The sequence below is a fragment of the Gallinula chloropus genome, assembly GCF_964237585.1.
Source record: "Gallinula chloropus genome assembly, chromosome: 22".
Lineage (NCBI taxonomy): Eukaryota > Metazoa > Chordata > Aves > Gruiformes > Rallidae > Gallinula > Gallinula chloropus.
The window spans coordinates 6,357,263-6,380,103 of NC_140107.1; the positions used below are offsets into that span (position 1 = coordinate 6,357,263).

General features: G+C 62.5%; 2 protein-coding genes across 5 annotated transcripts in view; both read right to left on the reverse strand.

Moving 5' to 3' along the window:
- Positions 1-6,538, reverse strand: part of THRAP3 (thyroid hormone receptor associated protein 3) — a 31,644-nt gene extending 25,106 nt beyond the window's left edge. For both annotated transcript variants that reach the window (XM_084274228.1, XM_084274227.1), the window contains exons 1-2: positions 6,509-6,538; positions 1,387-1,452 (exon numbers count right to left, since the gene is read on the reverse strand). The gene's annotated coding sequence lies outside the window, so the exon portion shown is untranslated. The remainder of the gene's footprint in view (positions 1-1,386; positions 1,453-6,508) is intronic.
- A 717-nt stretch (positions 6,539-7,255) lies between these two features.
- On the reverse strand, positions 7,256-22,841 carry MAP7D1 (MAP7 domain containing 1; the record flags this gene model as incomplete). 3 transcript variants are annotated; one of them, XM_084274362.1, is made up of 18 exons in its annotated part: positions 7,256-7,899; positions 7,993-8,198; positions 8,272-8,389; positions 8,529-8,586; positions 8,705-8,758; positions 8,882-8,986; positions 9,269-9,428; positions 9,507-9,681; positions 9,758-10,020; positions 10,122-10,255; positions 10,360-10,502; positions 10,650-10,772; positions 12,204-12,314; positions 13,821-13,935; positions 14,257-14,420; positions 15,094-15,162; positions 15,288-15,971; positions 22,658-22,841. In XM_084274362.1, 18 exons carry the CDS (start codon positions 22,839-22,841, stop codon positions 7,889-7,891), a joined length of 2,877 nt encoding a protein of 958 aa, XP_084130488.1. In that variant the 3' UTR covers positions 7,256-7,888. The 3 variants fall into 3 exon arrangements, with proteins under 3 accessions (XP_084130488.1, XP_084130489.1, XP_084130490.1); XM_084274363.1 differs by having other exon boundaries at positions 8,529-8,589; positions 22,658-22,756; XM_084274364.1 differs by lacking the exon at positions 12,204-12,314 and having other exon boundaries at positions 8,529-8,589; positions 22,658-22,756.

Consider the following 22,841-nt stretch of genomic DNA (forward strand, 5'->3'; position numbering starts at 1 on the left):
GGAACACTAGTTTGTCAGCAGCAGTTCCAATTTCTCTCTAGTCTATATGCTTTCAAAGTTAAGATTTTCCTTCAAGCACGTTTAGGTTTTCACATGATTAAATTAAACTCTAAAGAAGTTTAATATTGAGCTCCAGCCCCTGTTTCAGATCCTTAGAAGCAGGTTCTGTAGAATTGTTGGGGGACTATTTACAGGTTCTTCCAGAAAGGCCTGATTCTGCAGATTGCAGAGCTGAACAACCCCCTTCCAAATAAACTATAAACACCAATCAGTGACTTTATTTCTGACACTTGTTACTTGGCTAAGCACTATTTTCTATATCTTTGAGATTAACAGGTCTTATGTTGTTATTCAGACAGTTTAGCAGCAGTGAGCTCAAAGAAAACAAATCCAAGAAAAAGCTGATTAGAAATCTAGAACTTTTTTGTGACAAAGTCAGGCAGATGGATTTTCTCTTAAATAAGGAAGAAAACCATCTATAATTTAAAGAAAACCCCAACCACACAACACACAAAGGGGAAAATGGAAAAACCTATTTCATCAGGTTTTTGCTTCCAGTGCTACCCAACCTGGGAATAGGCAAGCAGAGAAAAATCAGATCTCTCTCAAAACTAGTGGCTTCCTCCCAGTGCAGCCCTACTATTTTGAGCAGTTTTTTGGATTGTGACCTGAACCCTAGCTAAAACTGTTTGGGGTCTGAGAGTCCTTGTGCCTGTTGTTTCAGAGCCCCGAGAAGAAGCAGCAAAAAATGGTCCAATTTACATAGGACAGGTGTAACTGAAGTTATTGTGCTACTCCCCACACAGCAACAGAAGAAGAAACCATGGCCTCCAGTGAAGTTTTCAAGGCTCTCAGGTCACTGCAGTATGAAAACCAGCAGACTCCACACACCAGTATTTCCTTCACTGGAGAAATGCACTTAAAAAACCGTGGAAGTTATGCCTCCAAAGAAACAGCAAGTAATATAAATAACAATTGAAACTGGGGCTCTTCAGAGTACCTTCTGAAATAAGCAGCACTGTTACTGCCAAAAGTCAATCTGTCCTAAAGGATTACTACTCTTCACACATTTAAGCTGTGAAAATACAGGCTCCAAGCAACCTTCATTTATAACCAGCAAAACCCCAAACCATTCACATATTTATTCTCAAGCCAGCACTTGATTTCTCTCTACCTTAATTTGAATCTTGTTACCTCAGGGGAAAATAAGGAGAAACATTTCCATGACTTAGTACAACATTAAAAATTCTTTAAGAAAAAAAAATCATGGAATTACTGTAAGCAGAAGCCATCAGGACAAGTTATCCCTACACTTGTCCAATGAAATCTTGTATCTATGGAATAAACTTATTCAAACAGATAGTTTTCAGTGCTGTGTTTACATACCTTGGAGAAGTCTCCCATCAATTATGTTTCTGAATACTGCTTTATTAGAAGCAATTGAGCTCTCACCTAAGTAAAAAAAGAGAAAATCAATTTTAAGCCAATCAAGATACTGGTATATCCTCACATTTCACAAGCACAAGAAAGGATTCTGATTTTAGTCATTCATCCCAGCACAGTTTCCCAGTTAATAACAAAAAAAGAAGGCTGCCAAAATTATTTAACCTAATCAGATAGGGATCTATCTGTGTGTGCACTAACTGAGGAAACCGATCTCATCCACAGCCCTATAGGAGCAATTAACTGTCCTAATTTACAGATACACAGGGCCTGAAATAACAGGCACACAATCCCCACCAAGTATCATGTGTACACCCCTCTGTTAAGGCACAAATTAACATCATTAATACTGAGCCTCCCTCCCTTGAGAACACAATTTCAGCATAACACCCCCCACATTCCCCCAAGGCATCACCTTTTGTGCTGTAAGAGCAGAGAAACCTCTGGGGTTACTTGCCAGGCTTTCCTTTCCTCCTCTCACTCAGAGGTACCAGTGAAATGCAGGGAGCAGTGGGGAGGACAGGCGCTGGCTAGCACAGCACCCCTTGCATTACAGCAGGGGCTTTTCTGGGTTTGGTACAGCTACCTCACACTGTAAATCATGAGAGGCTAAAAATGGCTGGATGACAAATCTGGAGATGAAATGATGAGCAGTCCATTTGCTCCTGTATCAAAAGAGGGGGTATGAGCAGGGCTTTGCAGAGAGGCCTCATCCTTGGACAACAGGAAAGACATTCAAAGTATGTTCATATGGAAAAGGAAAAAAGGAGCACCAACAAAAGCAGTTCCCAAGAGTAGGAAACTACCCCCCAAGGACCCAGCTCCTGCAGCAAGGCTGGGTGCCATCTGTGTGCCATTATTATTATTTTTTATGGACACAACAGCTTCCAGTAGCCATGGAGTGAACCAGCACAAACACAACCCTCAGCTGGCATGAAATATAATCCGATGATTTCACTCTGACATGAAAGCTAAATTAAGCAGGATCCCTTAACTTTCTCAAACCTAAGAGCAGTGACTACCTCCATCTTTTAGCCTCTGCTAATGCTCCATTTCCAGGCAAAGAGGGAAAGGATATTTTCCTTTATGGGAAGAGGGACTCCAGCCCTATAAACCCAGCATGTTTCTGTCATCCAGAAACAAAATGGCACCTTCTTCCCAGGCACCTCCTCAGCATGACTCCAGCAGAACAGCAGAGACAAGATGAGCTCTTGTGCTAAATCTAACACCTCCCTCCTCAGCTTGGGACCTAGTACAGAAACCCACAAAGCAGTCCTAAGCTGTGTTTGCTGAACAGTCCAGCAGCAGAGGAACGGGGGTCAGCTCAAGGCACAGTAAGAGATGCTCAGCATGAGGTAAGGCAGCACAACCCCAATGCCTACAGCTAACCATTTGTACAGCCTCACAGGATGACCTTGCACAAGTTCCCCAGGCAGCCAGAACAGCTTTTGCAATGAACACCACTTTCCTCTCTCTTCCAATGCCTATGGCCTCAACTATATGGCTGAATATACAGCAGGAACCCTGCCACACAGAGGAACTCTCTGTACCATCACAATTGAGAGGGAACCATACAACCCAATCCCCACGTTAAGGTACTGGCACATGCAGCCAATTAACACAGCACAGTATATTCTGAACTTTTCCAGATGTGGAAAAAAGCTCATGGGCCATGTAGCTGCTTAAACAATTAACAGTTCTGACATGGCACACTGTCATTTTGCAAAGACAAAGCCAAGTGAGCTAAAATAAATAAAAAATTAAAAATAATAACCAAGCTTCTGGCAAAGCAGCACTTTTAGTGAGCCAGGGACACAACTACAAAGGGAACACCACAGATACACAGGGAAAAGCATCCTCAGGGTTAATTAAAAACACTGGAGGAACCACCAGACAGCTAAATTATGTTATCAAGACCCTAGTAGCAGAACCACAGAATCACAGACTGGTCTGGGTTGGAAAGGACCCCAAGGATCACAGAGCTCCAACCCCCCTGCCACAGGCAGGGCCACCAGCCTCCAGGCCTGGAGCTACACAAGGATGCCCAGGGCCCCATCCAACCTGGCCTTGAACACCCCCAGGGATGGGGCACCCACCCCCTCTCTGGGCAGCCTGTTCCAGCCCCTCACCACTCTCTCTGTAAAGATCCTCCCCCTAATATCTCATCTAACTCTTCCCTCCTTTACCTTTAATCCATCCCCCTTGTCCTGCCATTATCTACCCTTTTAAAAAGTTGATTCCCCTCCAGAATATCTGTTTAAGTTAACACACATGACACAACTTTACTGTTGTCAAAGCAGAATTAAAATTAAGGTAAGGGACATGCTGAAATCCCAGAAATCCCTCTTTCTTAAAGCACTAAGAGCCGAACTATGTTTCCCAGGGATAAGGAGCTCACAGGAAGACATGAAATTAGCGAGGAAAAGGAAAAACAAAACCAACGAGGAAGACACCAGAACATAAGCCAGCAGAAACACAGGTGGGATTTCTGCAAAGAACTACACTGAGAACCAGGGCATGGATTGATCTCAACAGGCATCTGACACACGGTCCGTACGGACAAGTTACAGGGCAACAAGATCCACCACTATCCTGATGTACTTATAGCAAGCACCCCAAAAAGGTTACAGGTGGACTGTGCTACAGATGCTCCCTTACCATGGCCAGGTTGTTTCTTTACAGTAAACTGGCAAGTAAAAGGTTCAACCTTTTGATCCCGAGATAAAAAAGGATGTAAAAATGCAGACATTCAAGCCAGGAGGCAGCAAGGCCTCACTCAGCCTTGGTGGTGATGGCACACTGCCCTACACCTTCCTCCTTCCCACAGGCAGCTGCCCCAGCTTAAGGGGAGTGGTGTGAGGCCACAGCCATCTGTTCAGCACCCTGCAAACCCCCTGTGCTGAGACCGGATCGTTCACAGGTCTCACACAGTCTCACACGTGACAGGCACCGGCTCTGGAAAGACACCTTGGGACACTCAGGCCTGTCTGGTGGGGCACAGCCTCTGGAGTAGCATTTTTAATTGGCAGCATCAGCTTCTTAAGGACTTCAGATTTGACTTCACACCCCCATTCCTGTTAAAGTCAGAGCAACTAATCCACACTTGGGAGGATGCAAACCAAAACCACACAGCAGGACCCAAAGATCATTGAGACATGATCAGAAGGCCTTTGACTCTGCAGAGAATCCTGTGTCACAAGGAGGGTGTATTTCAGACACCTCTCTACAAAAACTGCCTTTCCTCTTACCCACTGCTTGGGAACTGCACTATTAGGCACACAATCAAAGTCAGCCATTTCCTCACTCTGTGCTGGGCACCAGCAAAGTGCCAGAGCAAGAACAGAGGCAAACTACTAACCGCTCCAGGATAAGGTACTGCTGTGTCTACTCATTCTTCTGTCTCTAGAATATACTCTCTTAAAGGCAACCTGAGAGGCTAAGCTTCAAAAACATATCTTTTAATAGGAATGGAAGCCAGGTTATGCAATACAAACCCAAGGCACAGATCTCCTCTTCAGCCACAGCACTTGAGGGCAGCGTGGACACAAAAGGCACATTAAAAACACACCTAAAACGTCACGTTGGCCTTACCATAAACACTGAGAGATCTATCTGATTGCCACTAGCAGGAAGCAATACCGCAGGAGTCCTCTGCAGAGAGTAACTGGATGATTTAATTGTCTCTGCTCCTAGGAAAGGGCATCCTGAGAGTGTCCATTTGCTGCTGTGACCCTGCAGCCTTACACACGCGCTCTGGGTGAGCTGCCGCAGAAGCGGCAGATAAAGGCTCTTCTCCTTCCACCCATCAGCTATAAGACAACCTACATCACTTCCCAAACGGCTTTGTGTGTTGTTTGTTTCAATAAACAAACCTGTTCTCATGCCACAGCACCAGACACATGGCTGTATACTTGAAAAACGAGTACCCCACCTCCGACAAGTGCCAAGGAAACGCTGCTGCACACACACCACCACCCACTCTGTATCTACAGAGTCCTCACACACTGAGCAAACAGAAGTGAGCCTGTGCTTCCCAAGCCTGCACTTCCCAAGCCTGCTGCACGGAGTACTGTTTATTCCAAAATCATCACGTCACCTTCTGGCACATAAACACGCTCAGAAAGCCATTCAGAACGCAATTAGGGTGACAATTACCTTTGTGGAGACTTTGAAAGGTATTTATAGAAACTTCAAACACATTAATCTCCCCAAAACAACAAGAGCTAGGGAAACAAGCCTTTGTCAGCCTGGTGAAAAGGAAGATTCAAGGATCACATGCGTCTCTGTTCCACCCCAAGGCCCATTCTACCCCATCTCCTGAGGTTCTGAACAAATCCATCCCGCTGCACCGAGAAGCACAGGGTGCTGAGCGCCAGTGCGTGAGCCTGTGCCGGTTACACACCATCGGAGGATCAACTGCAGCTCACGGGGTCACAACTACGGGCCGGGCAATGCGCTACTCCTGCAAGCTGCCGCTCCCCACAGCCTCGCGGGGCCGGTTCCCCCGACCGCCTCCCTTGGGAATAGAGGCAGCGCCTCCCGCACCGCAGTGAGCATGCGGGAAGCCCCGGACGCCGCCCGTGAGCCGGAGACAGGCCGAAGGCCTGAAGCGGGAAACGAGTGACTGCAGAAGGGGCCCCGAGGCCCAAGGGAAGGACGGGAATCTCCAGCAGCGGGCCGGGCCGGAGCGGGACAAGGGCAGCCTGCGAACAGGCCCGGGCTGGCCCTAGCCGGCCACGGAGACGCGAGGAGGCGGCGCCAGGCCTGGCCAAGCTCAGCCACGAGGCCCCGCTCAGGCCGGGCCCAGGGAGCGCCCCCGCGCCGCTTTCGAGCCTCGTCGGCGGGGCGAAGCCGCGCCCGGCACATGGCGGCCACCGGAGGGGCAGCGCCGCGCCGAGGCCCGGGGTGGGATTGTGGGGGTGTAGGGGGGGTGAGGCCCAGCCTGGACGGGCGGCGCAGGCACGGAGAGCCCCGGGCGTTATGCGGAGGGAGGGGAAGGGAAGAGGAGAGCCCCGTGGCGGGGGGCAGGGCCAGGCCCCGCCGTGCCGGGCCTACCCGCACTCACCAGACCCCGCTCCGCCCGCGGCCTCCTCAGCAGCCAGGCGCCTCCACCTCCTCCTCACGCACTTCCGCTTGGCGCCCGCCCGCCGCCCGCCCGCGGGGGCTGCCGGGAGCCGCAGTCCAACCCCCCGCCGAGACCATCGCCTGGGCGCACCAGTTAGACTACAACTCTCGGCGGGCTCAGCGCGTGGCTCGCGTCATTTCCGCCTCCTCCCCAGCCAGCCCCTGGCGCCACGGAGTGGGCGAGGCTTCCGGCGGGGAGGGGCGGGGCCACGCGCGCCCGGCCGGGAAATGGCGGCGGCGCGGCGGGGGGCGAGGCCGGGGCCCGCCCGCTGTGGGCCGGGCCCGGCTCAACCCGCCCCTTCCCCCGCTCCCGGAGTGGCTGCAAGAGCAGCTGGCTGGTGAAGGCGCCCGGTGGCGGCGCAGGCCGCGGCCTTCAGGCGCCGGAGGCCCCGAGCGGGCGGCTCCCTGCTTGCCCGCCTCTCCCCACCCGCACCGGGCCGGCTGCAGCTCCCCAGGGCCCGGCTGCCGCACCCGGCTCGGGGCCGGGCCGTGTGTAGCCCTCGGGAAGGGCCCTGCCGAGGGCGAGCCTGCGACATCCCCAGAGGGGAGCAGGGAGCCGGCAGCAAACGGCGCCGGGCGGCTCCGGGGTCAGCCCGGGGCCGTATCCCGCTGCTGCCGGATGGTAGGAGAGCTGCCGGCCCGTCCCAGAGGTCCCCATCCCCCAGGGATACGGCAAGGCGAGGGCAGTTGTCCACTTTTATTGTTCACAAAGGTTGTCCGGATGCATATAACACTGTCACAACGGCACGGGGAGCAGCGTGGGGCCCCAGGCGGGCGCTGCAGCAGCATGGTGGGCACCCAGCGCACACGCAGACATGAGCAGGGATGGGGAGTGAGCCCCGAGAGCTGGGCTGCTGCCCTTCTCCCAGCCCCAAATCCTCCCACCCTGCGCAAGGCCGGGCCGGGCCAGCATCCCCGATGCCCGGCCAAGCTCTATTTACAGTATTCACATACATTGTACCCAGCAAGTTAAATAACTACATTATTACACCACACGTCTGGGGCGGCTCTGGCAGGCTGCTAGAGTGGGGGTGTCAGTCTGATAAGGTGCATATTTAAAAAAAAAATAATAATAAAAACAACAAAAAGAGAGAAACCAGGTGTCCCTGTGGCGGGCAAGGAGCTGGTGGCCACCTCACCGGGGTTCCACACCGCCCTGGGCACCCTGCGGCAGGGCCGGGAGCACGTGGCTGGCGGAGGGGAGCAGTGAGGTTTTTTTCTTCTGACAACAGCTACGGTTCTGTGCAGGCGTCCAGAGTTGGGACGTGAGCGGTGTGTGTCCCCCCCCTGCCCCGTGAGGACATCAGCCAGGGCCTAGCCCTCACAGCACCTCTGCGGGAGGAGGGAAGGAGCGGCAGTGAGACCCGGCGGCCATGGATGGCATCGCCCTGGCCCCCCTGCACAATCCCCCCCCCAGTCTCTCACCTGTCACCTGGGGGGGCTTGACCACGGCCTGCTTGAGGAAGGGCTCCTTGTCACCGAACGGGATGATGCTGCCAGGGCTGCTGCCATGGTGGGAGAGCTCCAGCAGCTCCTGTGACCCCTCTGTGCCTGAGAAGCCGTTCTCATGCTTGCTGGGCTGCACGCCATTCACCAGAGATGCTGGGGATGCCGCCTCCTTAGCCGGGGAGCTGTGGGGAGGGGGGGCTGGAGTCAGCCAGAGCCCTGACACCCCCCAGCCCCACTGGCTCCCCCCACACTCACCTTGGCTGCAGCCCCTCGCCCGCCAGGCCCTTCGGTCCCCCTGGAGTCCCAGTGGTCGGTGTCTCTGTCTCAGGGAGTTCCTCCTCCTTTGGCATCGGCCCTGCACGCTTCTCACGGCCTGGGGACATTGGCAGGGCCCCCACTCAGCCATGGCCCCAGGCAGGAGCGTGGCTTGGGCACGGAGCAGGATGGGGTGGTGGCTCCATGGGCCCCAGGCACCCCAGAGGCATAACAGACTATGGGAAGGGGACACGTACCTGGAACTTCCTCCTGCTCAGGTGCTTTCCCATTCACCACCTTCTTGTCCTCCTTCTTCTGCTGGGAGAGGAGAGCCGTGAGGGGCAGTGGCAGCTCCAGTGGGGAAGGGTGGGGAGGGGGCTCTGCAGAGTCTCCTGTGTCCCCAGGCACCTCTGGGTAGGGGACAGGCACTCACCTTGGCATCTGCTGTGTCTGACTTGCGTGTCCTCTTCATGATCTCCTCCAGGCGCTGCCGGGCAGAGAGAGGCTTGTGCTCAACCTCAGCAGTGGGACCTGCCTGGGGTGCTGAGCAGGACCCTTGCAGGGGAAGCCCCTGCCATGCCACATGCCCGAGGTTGCCCCCAGCCCTCACCTTCTTCCTCTCCAGCCGTTCCTGCTCCTCACGCTGGAAGTGCTTCTCCCGCTCCAGGCGCTGACGCTCAGCCTCTTCACGTGCCTTTGCCTCGGCCTCTTCCCTCTGTGGCACAGCAGGGTGGCAGGGATGGATGGGACAGGGCAGGGATGGATGGGACAGGGCAGGGATGGATGGGACAGGCTGCCTGGGTGGCACCAGTACAGCCCTGCTCCACACCCCATCCTACCACCTTGGGCATCGAGTGGCTGGCCTGGTCCTCTCCCCTGCATCCCACTAGGGTGGGGACCACAGAGAGCATCCCTGCCTTCCCCCTCCATCCTACCTCTTCCTCCCCATCCCCTCCACCCTGCTTCCCCCTTGCCCCCACACCCCGCCAGCCCAGACCTGTCTCTGCAGCCGCTCCATCTCCTCCCGCTCGGCCCGGGCTTTCTCCTGGGCCTCGCGCTCCTCCTGCAGCCGCCGCTCCTCCTCCCGCCGGCGTGCCAGGGCCTCCCTACGGCTCTGCTCCTCTGCCGCCTGCTGCGCCCGCTCCTCCTGCAGCCGCCTGCGGGGAGGGGGCCCTCAGCAAGGTGGGGAGCCAGGACCAGGGGTCCGGGGGTGGGGGGCAGGGGGAAGCACCCACTTTTCCCGCTCCTCCTGCTCCCGACGCTCCCGCTCTTCACGCTCCCGCTGCTCACGAGCCTGACGCCGCTTCTCAGCCAGCAGCCGGGCAGCCTCCTCCCGGTCCGTGGTGCCAGCTGGGGGTCTGCCTGGCGGGGTGGCCGGCGTGGGGCCAGGGGCTGCAGGGGCTGGGGGGGCTGTGGGGTGCATGCAGCATCAGTGCAGCCTCTCCTCTGCCCAGCCCCGCCACCCCTCCAGACAACCTATACCCACCTGCTGTTGGTTCTGCAGACACCTTGGGGGACTCAGGGAGGGCCTGGGGGGGTGGACCCCGCTGTTCCTCCTCCTTCTTTTCACGTGCCTTCACCTGGCCCTCCTGCTCCCCCCGCTCCTCCCGGGCTCTGGCCCGCACCTTGGGGGAGGAGTGGGCACTGCGGGGCAGGGGGGGCTTGTGGGGAGAGCTGAGGGCCGGGCTGGGGGATGCCGGCCGGGCTTTGGGGGCAGCAGGGGATGAGGGACGGTTCTTGGGGCCGGGGCTGCAAACAGAGTGAGAGGTGGTGTTAGTGGGGCTGGGCAGCCCCCATGGTGGCAGGGTGGGGGGGCCAGGAAGCCCCCCCCCAACCAGCAGGTCCCCTACCTGCTGTCTGCTGCGGGCAGGAGCCGAGGCTGTGCTGCCGGCAGCGTCTGCCGCTTCTTGAGGCTGCGCTCGCGGGACAGGGCGCTGCGCTCCTTGGCGTTCTCCCGCTCCTTCTCCTTCTTCTCCTTCTTCTTCTGCGCCAGCCAGGGAGAGACAGAGACAGTGTCAGCACCAGGAGCCGTGCGGTGCCCTTCGGGTGCCCCAGCACCAAGGGGTGCCCAGGGGAGGTGACACTCACAGGTGAGGACTCGGTCCTGCGGCGCGGTGTCACGTCGGGGCTGCCGGTGGTCCCCTTCCGCCTCTCCCAGCAGCGGTGCTGCAGGCGGTGGTTGTGGCAGGGGCTGAGGGGGCTGGCAGAGGCCGAGCGGGGGCACACGGGCACTGGGGATAGGAGTGACCACACCATCAGGACAGAGCTGGCACAGCACTGGCACAGCACCGGCACCAGCACTGCTGGCTTCAGGGTCCCTCATCCCAGTCCCCTGCCTGGGACACGTGTGGCCCCCATGTCCCCCCCCAGCTGCTCACCCTGCTCCTTGCCATTCCCAGCCAGCGTCACGGCGCTCCGGCTGCGCGCGAGGAAGGACAGGGTGGGTGTCATCAGTCGGTCCACGATGCTGCTCTCCCACGGGCTGAGCTGCAGACTCCGGTCTGGGGAGGGAGAGGGGCCCTTAGCACACTCCCGAGCCTCCAGGCACCAGCCCCAGCACCAGCCCCATGGCTGGGAGGGTCAGACTTGCGGCAAGGCCCCGGAATGCCCAAAGCTCAGCTGTGCTGCAGAGGGCTCCTTGCAGCCCTGCATGGCCAGCTAAAGCAGGACAAAGGCTTGTGCAGGCGCAGGCATGGGTGGGCAGCCAGGCACCCACATGACGGCACTGTGGCACGATGACAACACTGTCCCCATGCCCCACAGACACCCCAGCTGCAATGGACCCACAGTGAGCGGCACCCGCAATGCCAGGGTCACACTGTACCCATGTGACAGAGCCCCCAGCATGCTGCCACTGCTGCAGGGACACCACAGAGTGCCCTCGCCCAAGGGGGCTGCACTGAAGTCACCAGGCATGCCATGGGAGCCAGGCCAGGCTCACGGCACCTGAGGAACAGCAGTCCCCAGCCATGACACCGTCTCAGCACCAGGCAGCCACTGGCTGCCCTCCAGTGCTCCTTGCCAACACCGAACACCCACTGGCACACAGGAAGCACCCATGGAGATGGGGACCACGGGTCCCTCTCCACCGGCACCCTCAGTCAGGCTAGGAGCAGCACACACTGCCAGGACGGGAGAAAACAGAGCTATGGGAGCTGTGGGGGGTCAGGGTGCTGCATCCGGCACGGGTCCAGGAGGAAGCTGCTCCCACCCAGGCGGTGCCCACAGCCCCTGGGTGCCTCTCCCCAGGCTGAGCCCCCAGCACAGGGATGGTGGGAGCCGCCTGCACCACCACTGCCTGCAGCCACCTGCGTCAGCTGCCGCAGCTATTTATAACCGGCCGGGAAGGCGCGCACCCATCACCAGGCAACCCCGAAACACAACAGCAGCCCCAGCACCGGGTGCATCCCTCCAGCACAGCCAGCAGCCTCGGGCAGCTCGCCCAGGACCAGGATGACCTTGCAGCACCCGACGCAGCACCGCACCCACCACGGCGCTCCATGGCACCCAGCCCCGGGGTGCCTGTGGGGACAGGCGGCATGGTGCCGGGCACCAGCACCGTGCCCAGCTCTGATGGGGGGGCTGTGACAGGCAGCCCCACTCCACGGCTGCATCTTCACCCACCAGAGCTGCCCTAGGGCAGGGAGCCAGGGCTCCCTGGCGCCCCACGGGGCTGCCACCACTCAGCTGCTCCTCCTCCTCCTTCTCCTCCTCTTCCTCCTCCTCCTCCTCCCAGCCTAGACAAAGCCTCAAGGAGCCACAGGCTGGCTCCAACCTCCTCCCTCAAACAGCAAACGGCTTCTCCTCTCTCTGCGGGCACCGTGCTGCAAGGCAGGGCCTGGGGATGGGAAACCCTGGCTTTGGGGGTCCCCAGCGCTGGGCGGGGGCCGGTCTGCACCCCCTGCGCTGGGGCAAATGCAAAGGGCTCTTACTTCTACTGGGAGAGTTCCAGAGGGTGGCGGAGGATTTGGAGAGCCGCTTGTTGATTATAGAGTCGACGTGTTTGGGGAGGTTTACAGCGGACACCGAGCACCGGCTCGCACCTGGAGGAGGGAAAAGACACAAGGGCATTAAGGTCCCGGGGCTGGGGCCGGGCCCCCCACATGCAGCATGCACGGCTGGGCCGGGGCACTGGGACACTGGGAGCAGGAGGACGCGGCACAAGAGTGGGGCCGGGAGATGCTGGCATCCAAGGACGTGACACACAGCGCTGGCATCCGGCACGGCGTGGTGCCAGAGCCCTGGGGAGATCATGCTGGGACCATGCAGGGATTTCATCCTCAGGGAGCCAGGGTGGCTCCCAGGCCCTGCCACACCAGTCTCCTCAAAAGCAGTCCTGGGAACCAGGAGCCGGGTGGCCAGGGACATCGGCAGCACTGGGCAAGCAGCCAGCCTGGGGGAGCAGGTTGAAGGTAACAGGTCCAGACAGACAGGGGACAACGGTCACACCGGTGCCAGTTCACTACGGCAGTGCCGGGAGGGTGCTGGTGACCATCAGCACCTCCACAGGGCACTGGGATCCCTCTGCCCTGGCCGGCTTCCTCCAGAGAAAACAGAGCTCGCTGCCAGTGGAGGAGGTGGCTGGGAGTGCTGGTGGCAGCTCCAGCAGCATGTCCCTGTGGGAGGTGGCAGGGGAAGGTGTCCCCATGCCAAACACTGCCAGGTGCTGCACTGTGGGCACAGGGGTCTGTCCCTGAGTGTGCCACAAGCAACAGCAGGACGCCCAGCACCCAGCTGCACAGCCCAGGCAGGCATAACCAGAACATGATGCCTGGGACACACACAGGACACACAGCGTGGCACAGAGCACCTGGCCACAGCCTAGCCAGGCACAGCCAGGCCTGCCACAGCCACCAAACTGCACAAGCAGGGTGACAGACCCTGGGGACACGACGCTCCCCTCTAAGCCATCGGCCTGCCATCACACACACCGGTGCCCGTCAGCGCAGCCCTGTCCCCTCAGCTGTCAGGGGACAAGGGGAGACCTTCACACACCCAGCCCTGGTGCCAAACCCCACAGGGTCTCCCCAGGGAGCCCTGGAGGAGAAGGGCCAGCTGGGCTCAGTGCTCGGCAGGGCACAGCACAGCCAGGAACACGCATGGCCACAGCCACCAGCATGTTGGAGCTGGAGCAGCCAAGCACTGCCCCCACCCAGCTGGGGGACAAGGAGAGACAGCGACGGCATCGCACAGCCCCACAACCCTTGCCCTGATTCCCCCAGGCTGCCAGAGACCCCAGCAGTGTGGCCACGGCATTGCCACAAGCAGCCAGGGCTGTCCCCACACCCGTCCCTACACAGACTGGTGACCGTGACGCACAGCCACCAGCTTACACCCAGTGCCATGAGAGCAGGTCAAAGCCACGGGACCCCAATGGGCCCGTGGTGATGTCAGCATGATGTCAGCATGACCCCACCTCAGAGCAGGGCCACAGTGGGCTTGGGGGATCTCACCCTCCTTGCACAGAGCACCGCAGAGCCATGCCCAGCCACCCCCGCCGCCGGCAGAGCCATGGGGCCCTGGGTGCCCTCACCCAGCTGGGCACTCACCATCCTTGTGTGCAGGGGAGCCGTGGTGCAGGGCCCCAGCCCAGGACCACCGCTGCTGCCGGATCTCTGCCCACGTCTTCTTGGCTGACCGCTGGATCGCTGCCTCGTAGCGCTCCTGCCCAAGGGGAGAGGCACAGGGTGAGGAGGGTGGCTGCAGGACCAGGGCTGGGACCTGCCGGAGCCTCCTGGCATGAGGCTGCTGCAGCGCTGGGGATGCTTGGAGGGAGACGGGGAGGTGAGGCCCACCCTGGCAAAGGGCACATGTGCCCAAGGAGCTGGGTACCACAGAGACTCTACACCACGAAGGATGGGCACGGCACTGGAGGGGCACTGTGAGCAGCTCCAGAGGGGCTGAGCTGGAGCCACAAGGAAGTGTGTCCCACTGAGTGCCCCCCACCCCCCCCCACCTTCCACACCTGTGATCCCCCATCCCCACCTTGTTCTTCTCCAGCTTCTGCCTCTGCCGCTCCTCCAGCACAGCCCGGCGCTTCTCCGCCTTCAGCCGCTGCTCCTCCAGGCGCTTGCGGCGCTCCTCCAGCTGCTTCTCCCGCAGCAGCCTGGCCTTCTCCTCCTTCTCCAGCCACAGCACCCGCTTGGCGGCTGCAGGAGGGAGCCGGGGCAGCAGGCTCACACCCAAGGCACAGTCCCGGCTCCGGCGAGCCCCACGGTTGGGACGTGTGCCCGTGTTGGCAGCGCGGGGCTGAGAGCTGGCTCCGGCTGTGGCATGGGGTTGGGATCCCCGGGCGCGTGGGGCAGGCAGCATCACGGCCGGCCAGTGAGGGAGGGGTTTGGGCAAGGACAAAAGGGAGGCCGGGAGCCCGCCGAGCCGCGCCGGCAAACAATGGGGGAATGAGGGTGGAAAGAGCGCGGGGACGAGGAGGCCCCATTGCGCAGCGCAGGGGCCCTGCTCGCCTGCCACCCCGAGCTGCTGTGGGCTGCCTGCTGCTGCCTGCACACGGCAGAGAGCCAGGCACTGGGCTGGTGGCACCCACACAGATCGAGGAGCACCCACACGCCTCAGGGGTGCCCGAACCATGGGGAGCAACTGGGGAAGTGCAGCAGCAGGGGCTGTGGAGCGCTGGGGATGTGGTGGCACGCTGGGGGAGCACAGTCATCCACACAGCAGCTCCCGCCCAGGCTCAGCTCATCACAGCTAATGGGATTGCCTGTGACCCGGCAAAGCTCCTTAACTCCTGCCTACCCCCCCCTTCCCCATCCACTTTCCCTCCAGCTCACCAGCCCCATGTCCCACCCTGCTCCCCCAGCCCCATACCCAGGTACTTGGCACGCTCCTCACGCCGTTCCTTTGCCTGCTTGTGCCTCGCCTGGGCTTTCTGGGCATCTGTAGTGGGGACATACCGTTAGAGCAGCACCCAGAACCCTCAGCCCCTGTGCTTGGCTGGCACCAAGGCAGCACCCCGGGAGTGCCAACACCCCTGCAGCATCCCCAGTCCCACCAGCACCTACCTTGCTTGGGCCTGGTGCTGGCAGCAGGAGCCGGTGAGGCTGTGGCTGGAGTAGTGCGGTCACTCCGGGGGGCCACGTCCTTCAAGGGCCCAGCTGGAACTCCTGGGGGGCTCTTGGCATCAGAAGGGGCCCCATCACCAGCAGCTGGGGCTGGAGTATCACTCCCACGGGGCAGTGTCTCTTCTGGGCAAGGGGCAGTGGCAGTGGGGACGGGTACCGGCTGGCTGGCAGCGTGGGGAGATGCCTCTTCTTTGGGATGCTCCTTCGCAGGGGGCCGGGGGGACTCAAGGGGGGACCTGTCACACCATGGGGGGACACTCTCTGCTGAGGGGTGCATGGCTGTAGGGACAGGGGAGACGGGCAGTCCTGACAGTGTTGCAGCTGGAGGGACGGGTTGGTCACGCTGCGGGGTGCTGCTCTCGGGGCAGGACATCACGGCTGGGGGGCTGGGGCAGACAGGCTGCCTGGGGGGGGTGATGGCCGGAGGGATGGGTGAGATGGTCTTTTCGGTGGGGGTGATGGCCAGAGGGATGGGCAAGACGGGCTGTGTGGAGGGGATGGCGGCTGGAGGGACAGGTCGGTCCTGCTGTGGGGACGTGCGCTCTCCCTGCGGGGTGTCCCCAGGCGAGGGGGGCGATGAGGTCATGGGGGGCACGCTGTCTCCCATCAGGGACGGTGGCTTCCCTGCAACACAGGCAGAGCAGAACAGATGGTCACTCAGTGGGGGAGCTTGGGGCAGCCCCATCTCCCCCCAGTCCTCAACCCTCAGGGGTGCAGCCCTGTCCCTCCCAAACACAGCCTGAGGACTAAGGTCGTCCCTGGCCAGGGAAGGCAGCAGGATGCCCACCCAAGCCCTGCTGCTGCCCTCATCTTGGGGGGAGTCCACACTGCCCCACGCTGGGTGCCAGGCGCCAGGGGCACAATGCACAGAGGGAGCAGCCGGAGCTCCGCCAGGCACCACGGCCACAAAGCCGCCCTTCTTCCCCCAGCAGCTGCCGCCCGGGCCCTGCTGAGGGGAACACAGGCACAGGGACCCAGTCGCTTCCCTGCCGCTCTCCCTGGAGGATGCGGGGCCGCTTCCGCCGGCGCTCACGGCATGGCCGGAGGCAGGATGGGCGCGGGCTCCATGGCCTGACGTCACCACACCAGCCCATGTCCCCCAGCGCCGTGCAGTGCCGTGGCCGGACCCGCACACAGCCATGAACTCATGGCCCAGGAATGCACACGAAGCCACTGCCGCTTGCCGCCAGCAAACAGCCCCCTCCCCTCATGGGGCAGACAGGGGGGGCATGGGGTCTGCTCCCTGCGCCCCGAGGGGAGCAGCCCGGCGATCACCCCCATCCCGGTGAGCCCCAGCAGAGCCTGGTGGCAATGAACCCCAGGGGTGCCTGCCATGCACCCCGCTGCTGGGGATGGAGAGTCGGTGCCAGCTGCCCTGCGAAGCCACAGCGTGTGCCCCCTGCAAAAGCAGACACGCTGGGACTGCCCACATTGTTCCCCCCCCCGGCCTCCAATAGCCATCCCACCTTCAGGCACATGGCAGGGTCGCAGCCCTGACCCCCAGGCAGCAGGCAGCACTCCCTCTCCTGCCTGGGAATGACATCCAACCTGGCTCAGTGCCACGGACACCTGGCTCAGCATCCTGGGCATCGGGCATCGCTGTCGCGTGTGTCCCCAGCTCTGTCAGCATGGGATGAGGGGGACACACACCAGCAACCAGCACCCACTGGCCCCAGCAAGCAGCTCTCGCTGCAGGGTGACATCGAGCACTGGGTTCGGCCGTGTTTGCAGAGCTCTCCAGAGTCTTTGGCGAGGGGCAAAGTGTGGGCTCTGCAAACACAGGCCGGCGCCGCTCCTCCACCCCACACCCAGGCAGCCAAGGCCGGGGGCAGCCCCAGCCTGCCTGGGAGCTGCTGCCAGGCTCCGTGCCGCAGGCATGGATGCACCCCAGGCCCCCTGGCACCCACACCACGCACAGCACCCGCAGCACCACCCACCTGCCCAGGGACGGGATGGGTGTCCTGCTGCATCCCCCAGCGTGCCGGGGCTGGTGCCAGCAGGGTGCCCCCACCCCAGGTTCCGCAGGGGACACAGACAGCCCAGCCCCCCCTCCCCGCCCCCGCCCCAAGCCTTCCGGGTATTTTCTGCCGCAGGAAGTCAGCCCGTCCCCTGGCCCCGATCCTGCACATCCCACATCCCCATCGCTGCACCAGCGAGGTGGCTGCAGAGTCTGACCTGCAGCCAGGGAAGTGCCAGGGCTGCAGCCAGGGTCTCCCCTGCCCCAGCCTCCCAGGGCCTCCCCAGCTCCACACCTATCGGCACGGGGGATCCTCCAGCTCTGAGGACAGCACCCACGGTGACACCCCGTGCATCCTGGCCAGGAGAGCTGCGGTGGCACAACCAGGCGCTGCCTGGGGGGCTGCCAGCTGACTGAAAGCATCAAGGACAGGCTGACTGCTCCAAGCAGACATCTCCCAGAGCCCTGGATGTGCGGGGAGCGGTGCGGGGCGATGGCAGGTGCCTCCTGCCACCCCATGCCACCAGGCATGGAGCCCCACGCTCAGCCATGGGCAGGATCCATTCTGTCCCGCTGGCTGGAGGGACGGCAGCACCCGTGGCCAGGGCAGGGCTGCCAGGCACAGCCAAAACCCCTGTGCATGGCCAGGGCTGGCGCTGCCGCCATCTGTCCCTGTCGCTGCTCCAGCACAGCAGCTGCCCTGAAACCCAACGCTGTCTGCGCCCAGGCGGTGTGGGTGTCCTCTCTCCCCCAGCTGGGGCATTCCACAGGAGATTAGCTCCCCAGCCCCACAGACACACAGGCATGGCTCCCCCACAGTCCCCTGCCCACACTGAGCACTGCTGCTAGCACAAGGGCAGTGCTGTGCTCAGCCACAGGCCATGGGGCGAGGTGCCACCCCTCAATGCCAGGGTCACCCAGTTGGGCCCAGCTCCTCTCATGGGTCCACTTGGCACCTGAACCACCACGCACCTCCATCCCGGCACTGCCCAGCGCAGCACTGCCCCACAGCCAGCACATGGCCAGGGATGCTCAGCCAGGCAGAGGCGAATTCCCCGGTGCCATGAAGCGAGAGCACATCGAGGCCCCGTGGGGTGATCCGGTCGGAAGGCGCGCAGCCCTCGTTAACCGTCCGCTGCGCATCCCCGCAGGGCACTTCCCATGAGGGCGGGGGGGCACCCGCCGTGATTTAACCTCAGCTCCCCCCAGTCCACCATATCCTCACGTACCCGCTCTGCAGCACGGCCAGGGCTCGCAACGGGCTGCTCCACGTGCAGTACCCAGGGCTGGGGGCATTGGACAGGGCTGACCCCTACCCTAGGAGGAGAGGAGGGCAGGGCTGGCTGGCTCAGGGGGAGCTGGGTGGCTGCTGCAGAGCCACCCTGGTCTGGTGTCCCAGGGCCTGGTGTCACAGCATTCAGCCAGTGGACCTTGGCCACCCTGACAGTGGCACAAGTCCCTGTGATGCCCATGGATGAGGTCCCAAGGGGAAGCCCAGCCCCGAGAGCCTCTGCCAGCTCTGCAGGGCTGCTCCCCACAGCCCGTGGGGACACCTCCACCCTCAGACCCGCTGGGGTCCAACTGATTCTCTCAGCCTCAATGGCAGCCCCATGGCCATGACAGAGGAGAGGGAAGGATGGGTCCCCATGGCCTCTCCTTGTTGCCAACAGGCCCTGGTGCTAAGCCAGTGGCCAGTTGTGGCCATGGGCCTGGGACCGCTCTGTGAGTGCTTGTGTCCAGCAGGAAGAGTGGCTGCCTGAGGCCATGGGAGTGCCATGGTGTGCATGGGTGTGCTTGGAGCCCAGTGCTGCCCCTGATCCACCCTGCCTCACCATGTTTTGGGTGACTTCAGAGCCGAGCCCTATCCTGTCCCACCCAGCTCCCGGGATTCCCCCGCACTGCATCACCCCTCACACCTGGATGACAAGGACAGTGAGCAAGCATCCCGGACACATCCCCGGCACATCCCCAGCTCTTCCCGGCTGCGGGCACAGCGCTGACACACGCCCTCAGCCCCAGCTCACATGCACAGGCAGGAAGATGCGAGTGATGTGCAGAACATGCGCCAGCAGCCCCGCACCGCAGGGGTGGCCGGTGCCACCCTGGCAGCCACCGACAGCAATGACACCTCGTCCCTCGTGGTGGGGGGCTGTGGTGCTGCTGCCCACAGCCACCCACACCCTGGCCCCGGGCAGCACGGGTGCTGTAGCCTGAGGCTGGCTCCTTTCCCGGCCGGCTCAGAGCCAGCAAAATGCAGCCGGCGGCGCTGGGGCAGGTCAGGCATCGTCCCACGGTGCCCCAATGTGCTGCCTGTGGGTCTGCTTTGGGGATGGGCCTCCAGGGCCAGGCAGGAGGGGTGCAGGCAACAGGGCAGGAGGGGTGGCACAGTCAGATGCCAGCGGTAGATGCCAGATGGGAGAAAGGGACATGGCAGGGCACTGCACACGCAGCTGGGGCCATGCTGCCTCTGCACTCACTCCTGGGAGGGCTGGTTTGGGAGGGGGCTGCACCTGCTGCCTCAGCACAGAGAAGGAGCCCCTTCCCAGCATCTGTACCCCTGTAAGGCACCAGGATGGGGGGGTGCAGAGGCAGCCACGGGGGAAGATACACCAGCCCCTGGCAGAGGCCGCTGAGCTCCCGCGGCTCAGCACCCAGCCAGCAGTGACGTGCCAAGCTGGAGAGCAACAAGGGGAACTTGGGAGAAAGGATCTCGTGGCCAGAGCGGGGCCAGAGCCGGGGGGGGGGGGGGTTTCCAGGGTTTAAAATACACGCGGAGGAAAGAGCCTGAGCTGCTGCCGCACCCCGGCACTGTCACGACAAACTTTCCGTTTGGCTGCGGTCACAGCACAGCCCCCAACAGAGCGAGGGCAGGGGCAGGCAGCACCTGCCTGCCATCCATCTGGGCAGCGCCAGCAACCGCGACAGGAGGTGGCCTCGTCCTTGGGGCGACCCGTACGGAGCCGCCAACACCGAGGGCAGCCAGCCCAGCCGCGCTCCTGGAAACCCCTCTGCTAGCATCACATCGGGAAAAAAACATGGTTCCCAGGCAGGGCACAGGGGCTCTGTGCCTGCTGGGATCCAGCTTCTTGGGGAGCAGGTGCCCAGCACCTCCAAAAAAAGGTGTCCTGAGTCTCACAACGCGGATGCGGGCACCTACCAGGGCCTGGGCCATGCAGGATCCAGCTTGTGCTGCTGCCTGTCCCTGCTCGGAGCCCTCTGATGAGTGAGGGCTGCACTATTTTGGACATGGCACCACGGGACTGTCACATCACCGCTCCGCATGTCGCATCACGTTGCTCTGACGGTTTCACAGCAGCGACTCTGCTGGCATCCCCACGCTGGGAGAGATCCCGAGCTGCCTGATCCCAAACACAGGCGCTGGCTGGCAACCAGCTTGCCCTGCACCCTCCCTCTTCACCATGCCTAAGGGAGAAGGGCCGGAGAACTCAGGGGTCACCGGGATAAGAACAAATCCCTGCTTGTTCCATGCCCGATCCTCGCCCCTCTGCTCATCCATGGGGCAGCATCCTGACCAAGGAAGGTCCCCGGGGCTGCACCCAGCCCCATTTACCCTCTGCAAGCTCCTGCCCCCCCAGCACCACCAGCTGTCCCACATCACGATGGGTCCCAGTCTCTGGAGTGCAATACCAGCCCCACTGGTGGCAAGAACCCAGGACACTGTGGGGGCTGGGGGCTCCAACCCGTGTTGGGCAGCAAGACAGGGAGCAGCCTGGGCTGCCTGGCCACACAACTGGGAAGGATGGGGGATGCTTCCCTGAGCAGGATGTGGTGCAGAGCCACTGGCGAATCCCACAGTCCTCCTCCACTCACAGTAGCGTGCCGAGTGCCTCCCCACACCGGGGAACCCAATGCCATGGGGGGCACAAGCACCCAGGCAGATGCAGGGAAGGCCAGCACAGCCGGGAGCAGCCGTCCCCTCCCTGGGCAGCGAGAGGGGAGGGAAGGAAAGGCCGAGGCAGCTGCACGCCGGGGCGAGCGGGACACAGACAATATGTCCGCAGCGCAGGACGCGCCGTTTGGGCAGCACGGCCAGGGATCCGCGGCCGGTTTGTTTGGAAGCGGCGTTGCGGCATCGCTGGGAGCCGGCAGCCATCCCTCCCAGCCTGCCCGGGCGGCCGAGGCCGATGAATCACGGCGGGGACCGGGGGGACGAGGGGGGATGGGAGGTGCTTCTGCTCTTCCCCCATCGCTGGAACCGCTCCGCTGCTTAGTCACAGCCCGGCGCCGGGAGCGAGCGGCCCCGGCGGGCCCGAGGAGCGCTTGGCTGGAGAGCGGCGGGGCAGAGCCAACACGAACCTCAGGCTCGGCCCCGCTGGCCGCCGCCCTCCCCAGCTCGCCGAGCCCAGGGCCGGCGGCAGAGTTCATCCCGGGGCAGCGCCGGGACCGACCGGGCTGGGACCCCGAGTCGCCGCGGCGGGGGCGAGCGCTGCCGTCTCCGGGCTGGCGGAAAGGGGAAGCGCGGGGACTGGGGGGGGGGGGGCAACGCCTGCACCCCTCAACCTGCCCCGGGCAGCGCCAGCCGTCTCTGCTTGTCCCCAGCGCCGCGGGCGGGCGGTGGGCTGCGGCGGGCAACGCTCTCACGACCGGGGCGCGGACCCCCGGGGCCGGGGAGCAGGGGGACAGCCCGCCGCGCCGCAGAGCAGCCTGCCGGGGTAGGGCGTGGGGCGGCCGGCACCACATGCGGCAGCAGGGCCCTGCCCGCCGGGTCCCCCCAGCAGCGCCGGGGGTGGGGGGGCGGCGGACACGGGACTCGAGGCTGGGCCGGCATCTCCCACCGGCTGGCGGGGAAGAGCCAGGGCACGGGCGAACCCCGGCGCCGCCGCCCCGGACCATCCGCCATGGCAGGGCCACCCCCAGGAGGGCTCCCCAAGGGCAGGTCCCCCTGCACACCCCCACCCCCCACACACTCCGCCGGCGGCGGGGCCGGGGGCTGCGCGGCTCTGTCCCACCCAAGATGGAGGGGCCGAGCCCAGGCTTTGTCCCTCCCGGGAACACCACCCCCGCCCCGGCCCCCGGTCGCCCCGGCTCTTCCACCGCCTTCCTCGGGCCCCCGCCCCGCTCTGCTTTCCGAGCGGCCCCGCCGCATCCCCCGGGCCCGGCGATGCACCCCGCTCCCCGCGCTAGGCAGCCGCGGCATCCCCGCCGGCATCCCCGCCGGCCGGATCCGCCACCCCCCCCCCACAACCGGGCCGATCCCGCTCCCCGCCGCGGCCCGGCTCCCGCTTCCCCCGGGGCCGCATCCTGCTCCCCGACTCCGGCGCGGTCGCGCGGTGTGGGAAGGGGCCTGAGCACCCACCCGCTCCCGGAGCCGGTCCCCGCCGCGGAGCCTTACCCTGGGGCTGGGGCTGGGGCTGCGGCTCCCGCCCGGCGCGGCTCCTCTCCATGGCGTGGCGGGGAGGCGCAGAGGGCTGGCCGAGCCGTGCCGAGCCGCGCCGAGCCGCGCCGCCCCGCTCCGCTCCCCCCAGCCCGCCGGGGGAGGACGCACAGCGCTCCCCGCCCCGGCCCCGGCCGCGCAT